Below are 17,720 nucleotides of genomic sequence, written 5' to 3' on the forward strand. Positions count from 1 at the left end.
CTTCAGAGGAGCTGGGGGTGCCATGCTCCATGTTCTTTCCCACTAGCCAAAAGAGGGAAAAGGTGAAGGAGATCCCAGTGTGCTTTTACAGCCTGTTGTCCCCAAAGCACAGCACTGAGGTACAACAAGGTGGGTGTGTGCACCCCTACATAACCTTTACTTATCACTTCCACTCAAGTATTTAGAAAACACTGCCAGTTTCAAGAACCAGACATGAAATAAATATGTATTACACCCCTACCTGTCAGCCCTTAATGCACCCTTGAACTCAGGTGAAAAACAAAAATGTTTTGGTGCCGTGCCTGCACTTTGTCCTTAACTCATTGCCTCCTCCTCGGCCCCTGAATGTTTGGAGTACAACAGGAAGGGTTCTGCAGAGCTTGGGTGGGCAGAAGCTGCAGGCAGGGTTAAAAGAGACCTCCAGGTTTTGTTCTGCAACACCAGATTGGTGGGAGGCCCCAAACGAGCTCATTATTCCCAGCATTCCACCCCATGCAGGATGTAAACGCTGCATTAGGACATCTGATAATTCTGTTGATTATGGGTTCTTTTACACTCACAGGGACAATGTTGAGATGTTACCCAAAGTCCAGAATCAAGTGAAATACCAGAAGGAACTCAACAATAGGATTTGCAAGCCAAAGGCACAGGATGCACTCACATCAGAGCACGAGGCTAATGTGGGTTTGGGAATAACTCACACCTTGCCAAAGGGATTTTATTGCTTCTACTTCAGAGGCTTTCTGCAACCAGGCTTTTTCTCCCCCAAGGAATGAACAGAAATTCTACATAACTCCAAGCACATTAACATTCTATGAGCTCTAAAAAGCAAGCTGATTTTACTTTGCTAAATTTAAAGGGTGAATCATGAACATGCATCCAGCCTGGTAGATCAGTAATACAGGGTGCAAGTCAAGCCTGATCAAACATTGCTGATTTTTCTAGCAAATTTCTGAAGTACAGTTAAAACCATTGCTTTTGCCTCAACTTTCAGCCCTTCAAACCACATATGAGTCACATGTAGAACAGGCATTTGCTGCTTACCACACCTGCTCCTAAAAACCCATTAAAAATAAAAAAAAATTAAAAAGACAACTGAGTTCTAAAGAAAATGGAAATTTAATTTTGTTTAAAAAAGAAATGCCATGATCAACAAAAGAAAGTGGCATATATTAAATACAGGTTGCTTATGTGGTTTCCTTTACAGTGAAAGGGAGAACACAGAGTAAGAAATCAGTTTTGGCCTAAATACCCAAAGCACTGGAAACCGACGTGATTTCAGAGCTCTGCCCAAATTAAAATGGAACAACTCCTGCCAAACTTGTATCCAGAATCATTCATTCTCTTGATCCAACCCTTTTCCACAGTAACCTAGTACATTTCTCACAGTGCTACACGGAGGACTTGAAAAATGATACTTTGATGCTGCTGAAGGACAATTTCAGAAACAAAATTATGGGATTAAAAGTTACAAAAGCAATTTGTAACTGTTGCAGAAGATGTATATGGCTGCACGCACCCCTACAAATATTACATAAAAGCAGAAGAACTGTTTATAGGCACTACTCTCTACTACCATCCTGGTTCAGGAATCTCAGTATTGCTTGCAGTCTTAGGAGTTAAAAAAAAAAAAAAAAGTTCATATTTTCAGAACTCAGAGTTTATTTTCCAGTGTGAAAATTGTCCCATTATGCTGCCTTTTACTTTGATTCCATGCTAACTCTTCAGTCTCCTCCCAAAGCATCCAAGATGCAGAAAGAGGAGGCAACTGCAGGTTCTCCCAGAAACATTCCCATGCAGCAGAGCTGTTTATACACTGATGAATCAATATAGCATCACTACACTATTTCACCAGCATTTATCACCTTTCTTTCTATGGCATATAAAACCACACCAAAACAACCTCTCCCAGTCAGCAATTCCTCCCTACTTTACTGCATAGGTCCAACCAGATCTGGCTAGAACATCACTCCAATGTCACAGCAAAAGGGGATGCTGAGCTGCCTGCCAGAGCGGGCCAGGAATGCACCCAGAAAGGGCAGCAATTAGCACATCTAAAATAACCATTTCTACAAGAGGCAGCTCAAAAGCTCAGATGTGTTTGCATCTCAACTCGCGCCGGTTACCAGCCACAAACACATGACTACAGGAGGGAATCCTGCAGTGCTTTACAATCCAGATGACCCTCTGCCACTTATTCTTGACTTCTTCATTCAAAACACCCTGTCCACCTCCCTCCTCCCGGGCACAGATCTGTCCCAAGATGTTCCTGGTCCCACCGCTCGGGGAGGAGCCGCTCCACAGCCTCCTGTCCGCGGGTACCAGCCCTGCCAGAGCCAGCAGGTTTGCTCCATGCTCCACCATCAAACATGGCTGCACCATGTCCTCTTTGTGATTGAATATGTGGAACAGCTCTTCTGCCTTCCCAGACCTCTTTCATCTCCCTCCCCTTATTTCTTCTCATTAGCAAGGGACCCTTCCGCATCGCTATTGCCCACTTCTCTTTCCTTTTAACAGTCCGATATTTTCCATTAACGTTCCACCGTAAACTAAATGCATTTATACTTTCCAGGCTCACCTCAAAAGCATCAAGGAGCTTTGTACATTGAAACCCTCTGCACCATTAAAACCTGCTTTATTTACACACAACACAAAACTCTTCTCGTAAAAATCTCCGTCCTTCAGCTCCAGCGTGGAGTGAAGCCCCTTAACAGCAGCGACAGGAAATTTTATCATCTGGCTTTTCTTCCCTGCAGCTCCCTCTCCTGAAACCGGACCCCCAGTCCATAGATCCACCTCGGAGCCTCCCGCAGCAGCCACACACAAAACCCACCCCACGCTCCGCTGCGAGCCGAGCTCCGCTCCCCAGCCGCCGCCGCTGCTCTCGTGCTATGGAGCTTTTTTTAAAAAATTTAATTCCTTCAGCAAAATTAAACCAAACTCCTGAACCTCCGCTGGGATTTCCCTGCAAAGGCTGCACATGAAACTTTCCGGAGCTGGGGGGGACCCCCGGGCTGAGCTGCGCCGAGGCGGCGGCGCGGAGCGCACCCGGCTCCTCTCACCGGCCCCGGGCACGGACCGTTATGCCCCGATGCGGCTCCCGCAGCCCCGCTCCCCCCGCGCCCGCACTCACCCACAGCTCCGTGCCCCAGCTCATGGCTCCGCCGGCGCTGAGGGGCGGGCGGGGGGCGCTCCGGTGCCGCTGATGCCCTGGCTGTGCCTGCTCGCCCCGGGAAGGGCCGTGCCCGGCGGTGCGAGCGGAGCGGGCGGGACAGGCGCTGCTCACCGCCGCTCCCGCCTCATCGCGCCGCAAAATGGCCCGGGCGGCGCGGGGCGGGGGGGGCGACTGACAGCTCCGGGCTGCGCAGGCGCGGAGCCGCGGCCGCCGCTGCTGGCACGGGGGGGGCGGCCCTGCCGGCAAAGCGCATGCGCGGCCCGGCCGCGAGGGGAGCAGAGCTGTGGGGAAAGGGGATCGGAGGGGAATAGGGGGAATCTGTGGGGAATTGGGGGGATCTGTTGGAAAAGGGAGATCGGCAGGGACCGGGACCCTGAGAAAGAGGGTGATCAGTGGGGAACGGGGTCGTAAGGAAAGGGGATCCACAGGGAACCGGAGATCACTGGGGAAAAGGGGGTCAATGGGGAACGGGGATCACTGGGGAATGACAACAATGAGGGAGAGGGGATCGCTGGAGATCAGTGGTGGCTGGGGAACGGGGGTCAATGGGGAACAGACTTCAATGGGCAGTGGATCAATAAGGAACGTGGGTCTCTGGGGAATGGGCATCAATGGAGGAACGGGAGGCACTGGGAAATTGGCATCAATGGAGGAGTGGGGGGTCAGTGGGAAATTGGCATCAATGGAGGAGTGGGGTCACTGGGAAATTGGCATCAATGGAGGAATGGGGTCAGTGAGAAATTGGCATCAATGGAGGAGTGGGGTCAGTGGGGAATGGGCATCAATGGAGGAATGGGGTCAGTGGGGAATGGGCATCAATGGAGGAATGGGGTCAATGGGGAACCTCTATCAATGGAGGAGCAGGGTCCATTGAAAGCAGGGGTCACTAAGGAATGGGTGTCACACGCAGGCAGTTGAGGCTCTCCCCACCCTGCTCACAGATTCACCAGCACTGGCACCGGTTGCCCAGAGAAGTGGTGGATGCTCCATCCCTGGAAACGTTCAAGGCCAGGTTGGACAGGCTGTGAGCAATTTGGTATGGTTGAAGAGGTTCCTTCTTACTGCAGGGGGTTGGACTGGATGGCCCTTAGATGTTCCTTCCAACCCTAACTATGGTAACATTCTGTGCTTTCTAAAACTCACACAAGTTTTAGAAGTCCTTTTGCTGGATATGGTCCAGGACCTCAATGTCCTTTTTCAAGTGAGGGACCCAAAATTGAATGCAGTATTTGAGGTGCTTCACATGTGCCAAGTGCACAGGTGGTGACTCCAGCCCCACCCTCCCTCAGGTGCCCTTCTCTGCCTCTTACCCGAGCCAGGTGAGGCTGCTTTTGAAGGAAATGTTCCAGTTTTGGTCATTTGTAAAGGAGGAGAGGGCTCTAGAAATGAAGAAAACCCACAGCCTTAGAACCCAGAACCCTTGAAGCTGCATCACGTGTGGTTCAGGTTGGACATCAGGAGGAATTTCTTCATAGAAAGGGTGATTAAATATTGTCATGGGCTGCCCAGGCAGGTGGTGGAGTCACCATCCCTGGAGGTGTTCAAGAAAAAACTGGGTGTGGCACTCAATGCCATGGTCTGGCTGACAGGGTGGGGATTGGTCACAGGTTGGGCTCAATGACCTCACAGGTCTTTTCCAACTGATTTAATTCTGGGAACTCACTGCAAGGGCTGACTTCTAACTCAGCTAAGCAGTATATACACCCCTCACCCCCAAAATAACCCAAATCCAAGAATATTAAATCCACCATCTGTCACCAAAATGCTCAGCAAGCAAGCAGGAAAATAACCAAATTATCTGCCTTTGCATAAATGTGGGTTATTGTAGCAATTACACAGGCCTTGCAGAAAATGGCTCATTTCCTTGCCAGAAAAATATTTATTTTGTGATCCTCTGTCATTTATTTGAGCTGTGTCACTTAATCTCATTTTGCATTTCTGCTTTTCAGCTACAACAAATGTAAAAAGAGCTTTAGACCAATCTATTTATTGTTGTATCTATTCATGAGAGATTTTCATGGGGGGATGAAAAAGGGAAGCATATTAATTCACCTGAGGTAAAAGGCTTCTGCTCATAAAGGGTGGGGATGCTTTTGATGTGAGAAGATAAAAATTGACCAGCTGCTACAAGAAGCATTATCTCCCCTACATTAATGCACTTCTTCCACTGATGCTTGGCTGTCCCCTACACGAGGAAGAAAAACACATTAAGCAATTCCAACATTTTGAACAACAATGAAGACAAATGTTAATAACAGAATTGCATTTATTTTTATCCGAGTTCCATTGATTTGAACATGAGAGGAGAGTGCAGCTCCTCACACAGCTGCCTTTGAAGAGACACAACAGGCAGTGCTTTTGTTCATCATTAAAAGTTATTACTTTAAAGGGCTGGCTTCACAACAACCAAGAGACACCCTGTTCAGCTCATTTTAGAATAGTTCTTCCTTCTACTGCCAACATATTTGAATATCCAAGCCTGCCCTGCTGCCTGAAGCACAACCACAGTCTGTACTTCCACAGGCTCCCAGACACCATCTTTAGCCCTACATCCACCCAGGACACATTGCAAAACCAGCCAGACTTCTTCCATCACCACTTTTTGAGAGCTTAACCTAGAAATACTTGCAGAAAAAGAAGGTACAGAAACAGAAAGCAGCAGTGGTATCAGCTGAGCTAAGTTTGTGTGGAATTTCCTTTTGCACAAAGAGCTGGGAGGGGAACAGGGCAAACCTGTTACACCAGCATGGGCAGGGAAACCTGTCCACACTGAGAGATAGAAATGCTCCACCAGTTCCAGGGAGATAAAGGCCAGAAATACAAGTTTTGTATTTTGATGGTACATTAGAATAAACTGTGCCAAAAACAAGTTATCAAAATTTCTGTGGACACAGGCTCAAGTCAAAAACTAAAAAAAGTTAGCTCTAGATGCTTCAAAAACAGGATTTTCCCCTATTTTTGACTGCTTTTGTTGTTTAGCCTGAGACTCTCCAAGGCAGGGATTGCCACTTAAATTATTACTTTCAGTTGTGCAGTACCCAAAACAAGAGGGCCTGCAGCTTGGCTGGTCCCTAATTAATAATGTAATTAGCAATGACAGGAGTATTAAGAGCCCTTTATGCCAGTTGATGCTGGAAAGCCCAGTGGGTTCCAGTCCCAAAAAATAACTCAAAATTACACTTAGAAGTTAGATTATGTAGCACTTCTCCACTGAGTTTGCACAATCCATATCTGAGCAACAGAAGCTGGGTAGGAATTTTCCCTCAGCCAGGCTGAGAACGAGACCATGCAGATCTGCTATCCAGATATGGGCCTATTCCTGTAAATTCTCTGTTTATCTCCCCTGTTGTTATGATTCAGAACACTCCCAGATTCAGCTCCAAAACCCAGCTAGAAGCAATTCCATTTTTAGAAAGCCAGGACTTTGTTTAGGAAGCCCCAATCCCCCTTGAAAACAGCCAGATTGGCTGCTAAACGGTTGAGATACCATGTAAAGTACATACAATATATCCCTAAACTGCAGTTCAATCGAAACCTCTTTACTCTGTGTTTGTTTACTTATGCAAAGCAAGAAAAATCACAACTCTCAGAGCATGGACAAGCACTTCCAGCTTCCAGGACACAGCAGGAAGAGGATGTACCTTTCCCCCCAGAGTTACCACCCTTACAGCTGCTTCCCTTTGATTTTACAATTGTACCCAAATTATCCACGTCTGAGATAAGGAACGTGGATGTCGCTTGTAACCTCTCATACACTGGGACCCAAACAGCACCAGGAAAGGAAGGGGACACTCCTTTCCTAGAGGCCATCATCATCATCACAGCTGTTTCCTCTCTGCTGTTACAACACTGCTCAGATCACTCAGACACAACAGGGGACCGCGGTGCTGTTTAATGCCCTATTAGAGCCCAGAGGGGTCTTATCAAAACCTGATAAACACCTGATAAACCCTGATGGCCCTGGCCAGCCTCACCTGGGGCCTCTGCCCACACCCTCTGCCCTGCATTGAAACTCTGGCCTGAAAGCCCGATTGTTTTGCACCGTGTTTTAGGGGTTCTCAGTTCCAGCCCAGGCTGTGCCTGGCTGTAGATCCTGCTGCTACAGAGCCTGGCTCACATCTGACCTCACCTTAGACTGCCTTGTCCTGTGGACCTGTCCAGCCATCATCAGGCCATGACTGACCCTGGTTCCCATCACCCAAAGTGCAGATGACTCCCCAGCTCAGCCCTGCCCCTGTCTCATTGCTGTGAACCCAGCAGCTCACCTGGATTTTGGCTGCCTCCAGCCCTGAGCCCTGGGTCTGCTCTTCTCTCTTTCCCCAGGGACTGTGGGATTGGATCCTGAGTGGTTCCTGCCCTGATCTGTGTTGTTTTGCTCACCTCCCCTCTCCACACCTGTACCCCGGCTCACAAAACATAAACTTACCATGAAATGGCAATCTGGCTCATTCTGTGCTGAGCTGTGCCTGCAGGCTGCTCCTCCATCGTGATTTTCTGACACTGCTGATACCTTCCATCCGACCTCAACAATTCTCCATGATACACTTAAAAAACCCCCAAACATTCTGTGATGAGTTCTAATTATATGCTTAATTACAATTAAGGAGTAAAGAAAAAAGATATCCAGGCTAATAATAATAATAACTATAATAATAATAACTGCATGTACTGGGAATAGCAGACTTACAGCAAAGTGATCTTGGGTGAAAGCTACAATGAAACAAATCAACACCACAATGAAAATTATTGTTACAGCTTATTAATGACAGTCAGAAGCTGCTTTGTATATTGATGGAGATATAAATTTAAATACAGCCATCTTTAACATACAAATTCTCAGAAAAATGCATAGCCAAAGAAAATAAACATGTTACAAATTCTATTTTTTGTTCATTTTGTATAGGTAATTGGGGAACTTACAGGTACCACAATATCCTAATAGTTGGTGAAGAAATATTGAAAAAAAAATAAAAATCTTCAGAAAATTTCCATTCTGTTGCATAAAAACCCCTGATTGCTAGGAATCATCCTCAGGCTAAGGATGATTCTGTTCTGAATGGAGCTTCCCAAAGGAAGCATTCTCAGACTAAAAAAGGCTCTGCAGGTGAACCAAATCTCAGAATTATGGGGGAATTTTTGACCACTCAAACAGTCAAAGTGCTCCTGATATTTGTTATCGGCATAAAATGCTCCTGATATTTGTTATCGGCACAAAATGCTCCTGATATTTGTTATCAGCTGCAGCTGTGGTTGCAAGCAGCTGTTTCTCAGGAGTAAAAACTCCCCAGCTTTCCGAGGTGGTCCATGCAGAGGGATTATAATAATTACAATATTTTAAAACAAAAAAAAAATTAAAATCAAAAAACGCAAAAAAAAACCCCAAAAAACCCGCAGCTTCCCCATCCCCCGCCAAATTCCAAGAAAATCTCTAACCGGAGTTTCCTAGAATAAATGATGCAGGTCCGTGGGTTTTTTTCAAGCTGCGCTGCAGTGCAAGGGCTGATGCTGCCAGGACATCTAGTGGCACACAAAAGTACTGCCCAGAGAAAGAACATTACTAGAAAAACAGATTTTTTTTTTCATGTTTCCAGATATTTCCTGGTACCAGTCCAGGTTTCTTTGGCTCTCGGTGAGATTTCTCTGTTTGTTTTTTTCACCTAAGAATATACAAGGAGGAAATGAAATTGTGAGGAAAAAATGTGCAGGAATATCTGAATCATCTCTCTAAATAAAGATGGGATATACTACAAAATCTTGATAAAATAAAGGTTAAGGCCATTGATTTTTCTCTCCCTTTTCACCCTCACTTGCCTGGTCCAGTCCAATTCTTTATCTGTCTCTAGACAACAGAACTTGTACAGCTGTTACTCCACACACTATAAGGGAAAATCAGAATATCTGAGTTTTAGGAGCTGAAAGCACAAGGCTCCTCACTGAAAAATTAGATTTATGGACATTGATGGATTCCCATTGCATAGTCTTCCAATTTTTTTTTCTTTAGCAATGTGCCAACCAAAAAGCCATTTTAATTGCCCCTATTCATGTTCACTTTGCTCCTTCTGTTATTTTTGTTTTGAGCAACAAGTCAAGGAAACCAGGCCCAATATACATTTTATTTTATTTGCAAATGTGACTACAAATACTAGTTTAAATAGGTGCAAAATATTTGAAATAGGTGCAAAACTAATCCTGTAAAGCAGCAAAAATCCCTTTGTTTGTCACATATTTTTCTGGCTATATTCAAAATCAATACTTTAACCCTGGCTTTAAATAGAAAAGCAATTTTCCTGTTGTTTGGACTACCTGATGTTCAGACGTCTGCTGTTGCCATAGCTCCCAGGAAGAAGCTGGAACTTGCTGGTAGATCCACGGCTGAGCTGGAAACAAGCACTTCACCCCTCCCTGTAAACAACCATCCCACAGCTCCCTGTGGACGATGCTGCAGGGCTGAGGTAGGGAGAGCTTCACTCTTTTTTGGGGTTTTTTATTTTGCTGTCACCCCACAGAGGCTGATCTGAGGGAGGCTCAGGGGTTTTTTTTTGGCCACTGTGCCCCTCTGAGCCCCACGGCCATGGGGGGACCCCACACCCAGGGGGGACCCCTGTGCCAAGGGGGTGCCAGGGCTGGGGAGGGACCAGCCCAGAGCCTGGGGGCTGCCGTGGCCCTCGCTGAGGGGCTGATCCGGCCTGGGGGGCACCGTGGGGAGCAGCCTGTGGGCAGGGGAAAGCCAGCAGAGCCTCAGGGGGAGAGAAAAGGGCGGGAAGCGGCGTCCCCATGGGGAAAGGCTGAGGGAGATGGGGCTGCTCAGCCTGGAAAAGGCTGTGGGGAGACCTCACAGCGCCTGCCAGGATTTGAAGGGGCTACAGAAGACGGAGAGGGACTCTTGGGCAGGAAATGTAGTGACAAGGCAAGGGGGAGTGGGTTCAAACCGAAAAGTGGGAAAATTCAGGCTGAATATCGGGAGGAAATTCCTCCTTGGGAGGGCGGTGAGACTTTAGCACAGATCGCTCAGAGAAGGCGAGGCTGCTCCCCGGGAAGCGTTCCGGGCCGGTTTTGGGGGGGTTTTGGGGCCCCCTGGAGCAGCGGGAGGTGTCCCTGCCCGGGCACAGGGTGATAATGCCCAAGCGCTCAGCGCCCCCCAGCCCCAACCCCTCCATGACTCCCTGACAGGACCCGGCCCCGCCCACCGCGGTCACGTGACGCGCCCCGCCCGACACGTGACTCGCCTGACCCGGAAGTGGCGCGCGGGGGACGCTGACGCTGGAACAAAGATGGCGGCCCGCGGCGCTGGGGCCGTGCTGGGGCTGCTGCTGCTGCTGCTGCTCCGCGCGGGCCCGGCCCGCGCCCGCGTCCACCACCTCACCCTCAAAGTAAGGTCTGCGCCGCCCCCGGCCCCGCTGGCTCGGCCCCCGGGTGCCCTGAGGGGAGCGGTGAGGCCGGCCCGGCTCCGCGCATCTCCCGCGGGCCGGGATTGGTCTCCCCACGTCTCTCTCTCCGTTCTGCTGTGTGCCCCGAACCTTCTTTCTCTTCGCTTCTCTCTGAGCTCTCCCCCTGCGCCTCAGCCCGCCTGGGCCCCGCCGTGTTCTGCTTTTGCCGTTTTCCTCCCGCGTCCCCCAAGTCCCGTCCTGCTGTTTCTGGCCGCCTCTTTGGGTCGCGGGTAAAGCGTGAGGGGCCAGAGCCGCAGCTCTGTGAGGGTGCAGCTGCTTCACCTTTTGTTAAAACCCGTGTGATACGAGAGAGCCTAACGTGGGCTGAGGGAGAGCTTTCTGAAAGTGGGTTTTGGTTGAGTTTCCTTTCATGCAGTGCCCTGGTCGCTCCGAAGGGTGTTTGGCTGCAGCTGCTGTGCCCTAAGCAAGCCATTAATGGAGGCTGAGGAAATTGGTGTTGGCAGCTTTGTGTTTTGTTTCCATGGACTGCAGGGTGTGCTGTGAAGGGTGATGTGTTAGGCTGTGACTGTGTTTGAGAAGAATGGGTTGTTCAGGGTTGTTGATGGGGAATGCTGGAGGTCAGGGTGAAGGTGTGCTGTGCCTGAGTCCCTGCACAGCTGTGGGACAGGGGCTCTGCACTGGGGTGATGCCCTTTAGCACTTCTGTAGAGCTCATGGAAAGCTCTCTCACTCTTCAGCATTTCAATTTTGTTTTGGGTGTCAACAACATGCAGTATTCTGCCAGTAGAAACATTGGAAAATATAATAAAGTGGTAAATGACTGGGTCCCACATGCCCCTTAACGCTTCTGTAGAGCTCATGGAAAGCTCTGTCAATCTTCAGCATTTAAATTTTGTTTTGGTTGTCAACAGCATGCAGTATTCTGCCAGTAGAAACACTGGAAGGAATAATAAAGTGGTAAATGATGGGTCCTGCTTTGCTGTGCTGTTGTAGGAGTTCAGGGAGAATCCAGGACTTTGCAGCCTTTGGGATGCAATGATTGCTGGAGGTGTTCATGTCTTACTTGTGGGGAATTCTCCAGACTGTGTAGTTGTTTAAAGTGCAACCACATGAATATTGTTGTACTGCAGGAGAAGTAAACTTTTTCCTGCAGCAGTCAGTGAGGAGGCTTGTGCTGGTGATGTTGTTTTGAGGAATTTGTGACAAAAAACTGAGCACTGAACGATTTCTCCTGGGGTAATTCTTTACCCCTTAGTAGAAAACTTCGCAACTTGCCTCAAGCAAATGATCTCAGCAGCAAACATTGTGGCCTTTAGCCCCTGTTGGGGACTGCCTGGATCAGTTACTGAATCCTGTTGGGTTTTTTCCTCTCAGAGTGGGGAATGGGTTTGGTTTGCAGGTGTTTTGTGCGAGTTGCAGCACACACTTGCTGTGAGAAGCAGCAGTGAGTTAATGCCCCTGCCCACCTGCTTTACAAACAGCTTCATTGTTAGAGCAGTTGAGCTTTATTGTCAGGGCAGTCTCTCCCTTCCTCCTTCATCCCCTGCTTTACAGCCTCTGTGTAAACACCAGCTCCAACGACTGAGTCCTTTCACAATGAAATCTCCTGTCTGCTGCTCTTGCCAGTGGCTCCTGCTTTGCTTGCAAGTGTGCATTGACACTGAGCCAAGCTAAAGGCCACAGTTCTGTGGGAGTGTTTGATATTAAATTTCCTCAAACAAGCTGTTATTCCTTAGTTCAGAATATCTTCCTTCTTGGATCTTTGTAATTACTGTGCCAACGTGAAGCTTTTTTGTTGTCAGAAAAGCCACAGTCTGAGCAGTTTCCAGTTCTAAAAATAACATTTTATCTTTATAAAAGTGTATTAAATAGGGTTTTTTGCAGAGAAATTTTTGTAGAGAAATTATTTGCTTGAATTTTGCTGTTAGACTGACCTTGCCAGAGAAGCTCCTTAGCAGCAATTGTTATCAGCTTCATTAGTTTAATGAGATATGTAAAATAACCCAAAACACCTCAGCTAACAAAACCTACCTGCTACAAAAAAAACCCTACAAAAATTGGAAGTTACAGAAGACAAACAGAAACAATTTTCAGAAGATTCCAGAAGTAGCTGCAGTTGAAATGTTTCTCTTGACCAAAAGCAAAGCCTATGTCAGACATGGAATTATAAAGAAGATGCTGGTTTTCAATGTCTGCTTGTAGATACCTGTAGCTTTTTAATATTGAGTGGTTTCAGATTTCATAGCTCAGGCTGAAAATACCTTTCACAATAATTCACTCAGTCTTACACAAATTATAAGCCTTCCTGTTAGTCTCACACAAATAAGATTCTTTCCAGGTAGGGGTCACCGGTCTCTAGTGGAATTTTCACTGCACTGACAGTGTGATCCCAATTAGGTTGGTGGAGAATATTTTTCTGCACATTCTGAGCTACAGAATCGTGGATTCCACTTCCCTGTAACCTTATTCAGATATTGCAGCATCGCTTTTGATCCTGCAGGAGTGAAAGAAGTGTGGAGGATTTTTATGGAAGCAAGCTTGAGAACTTTGGGTATTGGTTTGACTGTAAGCTGTTAGTGATGAGCCCCAGATCATCTCTTTTCATTTTAAATGCATCCTATGTCAATTAAATTAATGTGTGTATTAACAACTTGGATGCTGATGTATTCACTTGTATGGCTTCACACCTTTGTTGTAAACTTAAATATTTCTAAAGTGAGTAGTTGAGTGATTATAAATAAAAGCTGGGTTCTTTCAACCCCATTAGTGAGCCAATGTCTTTAGGGTGTCAATATGTGGAGCAATTGATGCTCTTGGTGGCAACTGGTGACAGTGTGTGTGTGGGGGGGATCATGTAAAGCTGAAGGATTTGTGAACTAAATCTGTAAACTCTAAGCACTCAAAGCTGAGATAAAGCCAGGGAGGAAAGTGCTGTGTGTTGTATATTAATGATCTGCTGGTGGTAGGGAGCATGTCAGTAAATTACAGAGTAAATCACTTCAGCTGAGCTGAGGAGCTCTTGGAAGTGCTGTGGATTGAGCAGCTGCCTCTGGGCACATTTCAAGGTACAAAACCGTGTCCCCCTCAGAGTCACCCAAATTCTCCTCTGTCCATTTGGGGCTAAATACATCTGATGTGCCGTGTGAAGAGCCAGGCTGAATTTTCTGTCCTGGCTGGGAGGTTCATGGAGTGCAGTGTTAGAGGAACCAGGGGGGCTCCTGTTTCCAGCACTTTCCATGCCCCAGAACCCACAGAGAGCAGAGCTCCAAATTCTGTTAAACACAAAATCTGCTGCAAGCCCTGGGGCACTTAACTTTGCTTTCCTCTTCTGAGCATCAGGGGAACCATCTGGTTATTTGCCAGGTGAACTTGATTCTATTAGGGTGATCTAATTAGAGCTGGATTCCAGGTTAGCTGTGCAGGATGTGTCCTGCTGTTCCACTGAGGGATGTTTACCAGGCAGGAACGTTTTGTGCAGAGGCGTCAAAATCAATACCGGGGCAGAGAGAGAAAGAACTTCTTGTACTTGTACTCCAGAACAGTGTGCCTTTAGCAGCTGACTTCTCTTTTTACACAATTCTGCAATCTGATTATCTTTTCCTAGAAGAAGCAGGAGGAAGAAACATATTTTAATTTTTTTTTATTGCCGACTTGTCAAGTGTTTTAGATTCCATTTTAAAATTTTGATTGCGAATGTTTTAGATTCCATTTTAAATTTGCTTTTTGATTGCAAATGTTTTAGATTCCATTTTAAATTTCTGTTGCCTTGTTTCTGCTTTTCTTCCACTTAATGACCCAGTAGGCTTGAGGGACCAGCTGCAGACGTTGGATGTGACCTTTTGTCATCTGATGTGGCAGCTGTGTGTGACGTCAGCTGCTTTTCATCTGAGGTCCTTCGTGGCCTCCTTATGTAAAAAACAAAATTAAAGCTCACTGTACTTGAACCTTTATAAGATGAGCAAGGCACGAGAAGAGATCAATTGCTATGGTTTCCTTGTCAGACTGAGAGGAAGGAAATTATTCTGCAGCTAAACTGGGAGCAGAGGAAGGGATTCGATTTTTCCTGCTAGAGAAGCTAAGCCAAATATTCTGGTTTTGGTATTTATTCTCTTTTTTATTTTTTATTTATTTTATGCCAAAAATCATTTGGAGATGTGGGACTAGATATAAAACTTGATTTTCACACGTAGTTTACGAATGTTTGCCTGTCCAAACACTGACCCTGCCTAACACAGATGATCTGGGGTGGTGACAATGCACTTGCTAAACACTTGGCCAAACCCCAGCTCTTGGTTAGGCAAGATCCCCAAAGTCTATTTCCTCTTCAGTCTGTGGCAATGACAGCAGCCACAATTTAAACAATAGCAGTCTTGATGTGTCTGCAGTCACACTGGGGAATTTTGCTCTATGCTGTTTAATCAGTGATGCCAGAATTTTACTTGAATATTTCCAGTAGCATAGCAAGTCACTAAGCAGAAATATGTCTGTTAAAAGTTCTTGCTGTTCAGATTATTGGAAAAGTTGGTCCATTCCAGTGAAATAGTTGATTACATCTGTAGGTATCTTAAATAAATTTGCTGTTTGCATAATTAGATGTTTTGCATGAATATTCAAGTGTCAATCACTGCTTCCCCTTTGCTGCAGCAGATGACTCTGCATGTGTTTGTAATCTTGCTTTCTTTTCTAACAGGATGATGTGAGGCAGAAAGTGCACCTGAATACCTTTGGTTTCTTCAAGGATGGTTTCATGAGTGTGAATGTCAGCAACCTTTCCCTGAATCCAGAACCAGGCCCTGATGAGAAGGACAGTTTATTAGTGAGTTCTTCCTGTGAAATTGCCCTCCACTTGTCTGAGGTGTCAAATCCAAACTCTTGATGCTGTTGGCTTTGCTTCCCAGCATGAGCCAATGATGAGGATCTGTGTATTGAGATTTATCCCTGAGCTCTCTCCTTTCTGCTGTAAGGATGAACCTTTAACTTGTTGGATCTCTGCTGAACTCAATGCACACATCCATAACTTACATTGAACATCAATTTCCTAACAGTCCTCTGATGAGTTTTTTCACACTGTATCATGGTGCATTGCAATTCAGCTTGTGATCATTGTTTCAGTAGGTTTCTAGAATACTGACAGTCTTATTTTTAACAGAACTCTAATATTACATGTTATACACCACATTATATTAGGGGTTTTAAAAGAGATTAGATAACAGACCTGAGTTCTTCCTCTGCTGCAAAGTTTCATTGCTAGAAAGTATTAAATATTTTTGTCAAGCAAAAATTTGTGGAATAATACTGAAATAAGTGAAAATGTTCAGAGACAGAAGATACTCCAGATTTAGTTTGGGTTTGAATCATGATTTATTTTTTCTTGGTGGATATGGATGAGTTTGTTACATTTGAATGTATTTTTCTGCCTGATTTGGTGATGAGAAAGTACCTGAATTCCACCTTAAATAGAGATTAACTTGTTTAGAAAGCAGTATTTATGACTCTTTCAGTAGTGGTTTGGCTTCAATTTGACAGATTCCTCTCACTTGTCTCCTAGGTGGGGTTCAGCTTGGACCGAACAAGGAATGATGGTTTCTCCACTTACCTGGTAAGAGTAAGGGAAGTGAGCTTGCTTTTCTAAGATGGGACATCTCACAGTCTACCTGACTCTGGGGATGGCTGGAAGAAATTAAAAAAAAATATTAAAAATTGTGGGGGCTTTAGACATGGGCAGGATGGATTTAGAACTTGCTGGACTAGGAATGATAATCTCTACCTGGAGGACAACATGTCCAGAGGGCACTTCAGAGGTGTTTTGTTCATCTTATCAGGATGAAGAAGTGGATTATTGTATCTTGAACAAGACTCCAGAGCCAGATGTCTCTGTTGTGATTTTACTTCTGGACATCCAACATGAAGTGTGAGTAAAGAATGTAAAAGATGTTTTAAAGTTACTTCTTCAGTTGAGGATAATGTCACACTTGAGGTTTTTTTAGGGGCTTGGAAAGCATCTGTGCATGTAGGTTTTTTTTTTAAGGGGTTACATGACACTTGAGAGGAAGTGAGTGTAAAAGTAAAACATCTGCAGTATAAAAATGGTCTAAGAATTCTTCCTGTGTATTGCAGGGGTAAAAGGACAGCAGGCAAAACCAACCTACCTTAATTGTGCTGAATGAGCTTAATGAGCTTTGATTTCTTGAGTCACTTTTGCACTCAATGTGAAATTTTGTTTGTCTTGAATTATCTTTTATAATGGAAGTATCTTCAAGTCTGTATTGCTTCCTTTTGCAAGAGCTCATGTGTGGTAACACAATTTCTAGTGAGACTCTGCTTACCAAAGCTGAAGAAACTTAATTTTCTTCATCTGCTCTTGTATTTCATGTAGAGATAGAGTGTGACTTTTCCCACACTGATCAGTTCTGCTGTGAGTCATGATCTGGTTCTTTCCTGTTCTTTGTGGTACAAAAAACAAGTTCAGACAAGTTCATTTTCCTTTATTGGGTATATGGCTGTGACAGCCTCTTTAAAAACGTTGGTTTACTTTAATTTTGTAATAAAATCTCTTTGTTTCTTTAGTGTGAAAGTACAGTTCTCTTCAAAAGCTGCTTCTTTGTTACCTAAAATTGTATTTGTATCTGAGGAAAATGGTACTGCCTTAAATACCAAGCTGCTAAAATCTTCTGAACTGAACAGTGATCCTGATAGAAGTCCTCAAAAGACCAGTGAAAATACAGGTAATGAAGGTAAGCCAGCTAAACCTGACCTGTGCATGCTCTCACTGCTGATTCCTCATTGCTGTGCATCCAGCACTGAGTTGTGGTCACATTCTGGGGGCCCCTGGGGCAAGAACTTAATGTACATCCTGTGTAACCTGTGCTCAGAGCTGCCTGTGGGGCTGGAGGCTCCTGCTCAGTGATTTGTGTTCACCACTCCTGTTGATCCATCAGAGACAGTGAGAGTTGGAGACCTTCAGTGCCTCTGAGGAGGGGTTCACAACTTGCTTGGCTTTTGTCTGGCAAAAAGAAAGCTAAAGGGGGAATTTTATGGCCACCAACCAAAGTTGAAGAAAGGTTAGGAGGACAATTTCAAGCAATTTTTAGTAGTGGCACATGATGTCTGTTTCTCTTTATTAAGTCTTGGATGTCTCAGATGGGATGTTAAGACAGA

At 45.6% G+C, this 17,720-nt stretch overlaps 2 protein-coding genes and 1 long non-coding RNA gene across 5 annotated transcripts in view; 1 reads left to right on the forward strand and 2 right to left on the reverse strand.

Moving 5' to 3' along the window:
• The window catches only part of FNBP1 (formin binding protein 1), a 96,461-nt gene extending 93,106 nt beyond the window's left edge, over positions 1-3,355 (reverse strand). The window contains exon 1 of the mRNA XM_074556387.1: positions 3,134-3,355. Within this exon, the coding sequence (XP_074412488.1) occupies positions 3,134-3,157 (24 nt within the window). The 5' untranslated portion in view covers positions 3,158-3,355. The remainder of the gene's footprint in view (positions 1-3,133) is intronic.
• A 1,643-nt stretch (positions 3,356-4,998) lies between these two features.
• On the reverse strand, positions 4,999-10,406 carry LOC141731373 (uncharacterized). Its single transcript, XR_012583423.1, has 4 exons — positions 9,479-10,406; positions 8,609-8,832; positions 7,602-7,719; positions 4,999-5,360 (listed from the first exon to the last, which is right to left on the reverse strand). It is a non-coding gene; the product is annotated as an uncharacterized LOC141731373 (long non-coding RNA).
• Positions 9,495-17,720, forward strand: part of GPR107 (G protein-coupled receptor 107) — a 37,906-nt gene continuing 29,680 nt past the window's right edge. Inside the window, exons 1-5 of one of the 3 annotated variants that reach the window (XM_074556406.1) lie at positions 9,495-9,627; positions 15,253-15,378; positions 16,111-16,161; positions 16,385-16,473; positions 17,130-17,296. In XM_074556406.1, coding sequence (XP_074412507.1) covers positions 15,310-15,378; positions 16,111-16,161; positions 16,385-16,473; positions 17,130-17,296 — 376 coding nt within the window. In that variant the 5' untranslated portion in view covers positions 9,495-9,627; positions 15,253-15,309. Of the gene's footprint in view, positions 9,628-10,410; positions 10,551-15,252; positions 15,379-16,110; positions 16,162-16,384; positions 16,474-17,129; positions 17,297-17,720 lie in introns of those variants that run through there. The other 2 variants (XM_074556407.1, XM_074556405.1) reach the window with 2 other exon arrangements.

The sequence above is a fragment of the Zonotrichia albicollis genome, chromosome 21 (genome assembly GCF_047830755.1).
Source record: "Zonotrichia albicollis isolate bZonAlb1 chromosome 21, bZonAlb1.hap1, whole genome shotgun sequence".
NCBI classification, from domain to species: domain Eukaryota; kingdom Metazoa; phylum Chordata; class Aves; order Passeriformes; family Passerellidae; genus Zonotrichia; species Zonotrichia albicollis.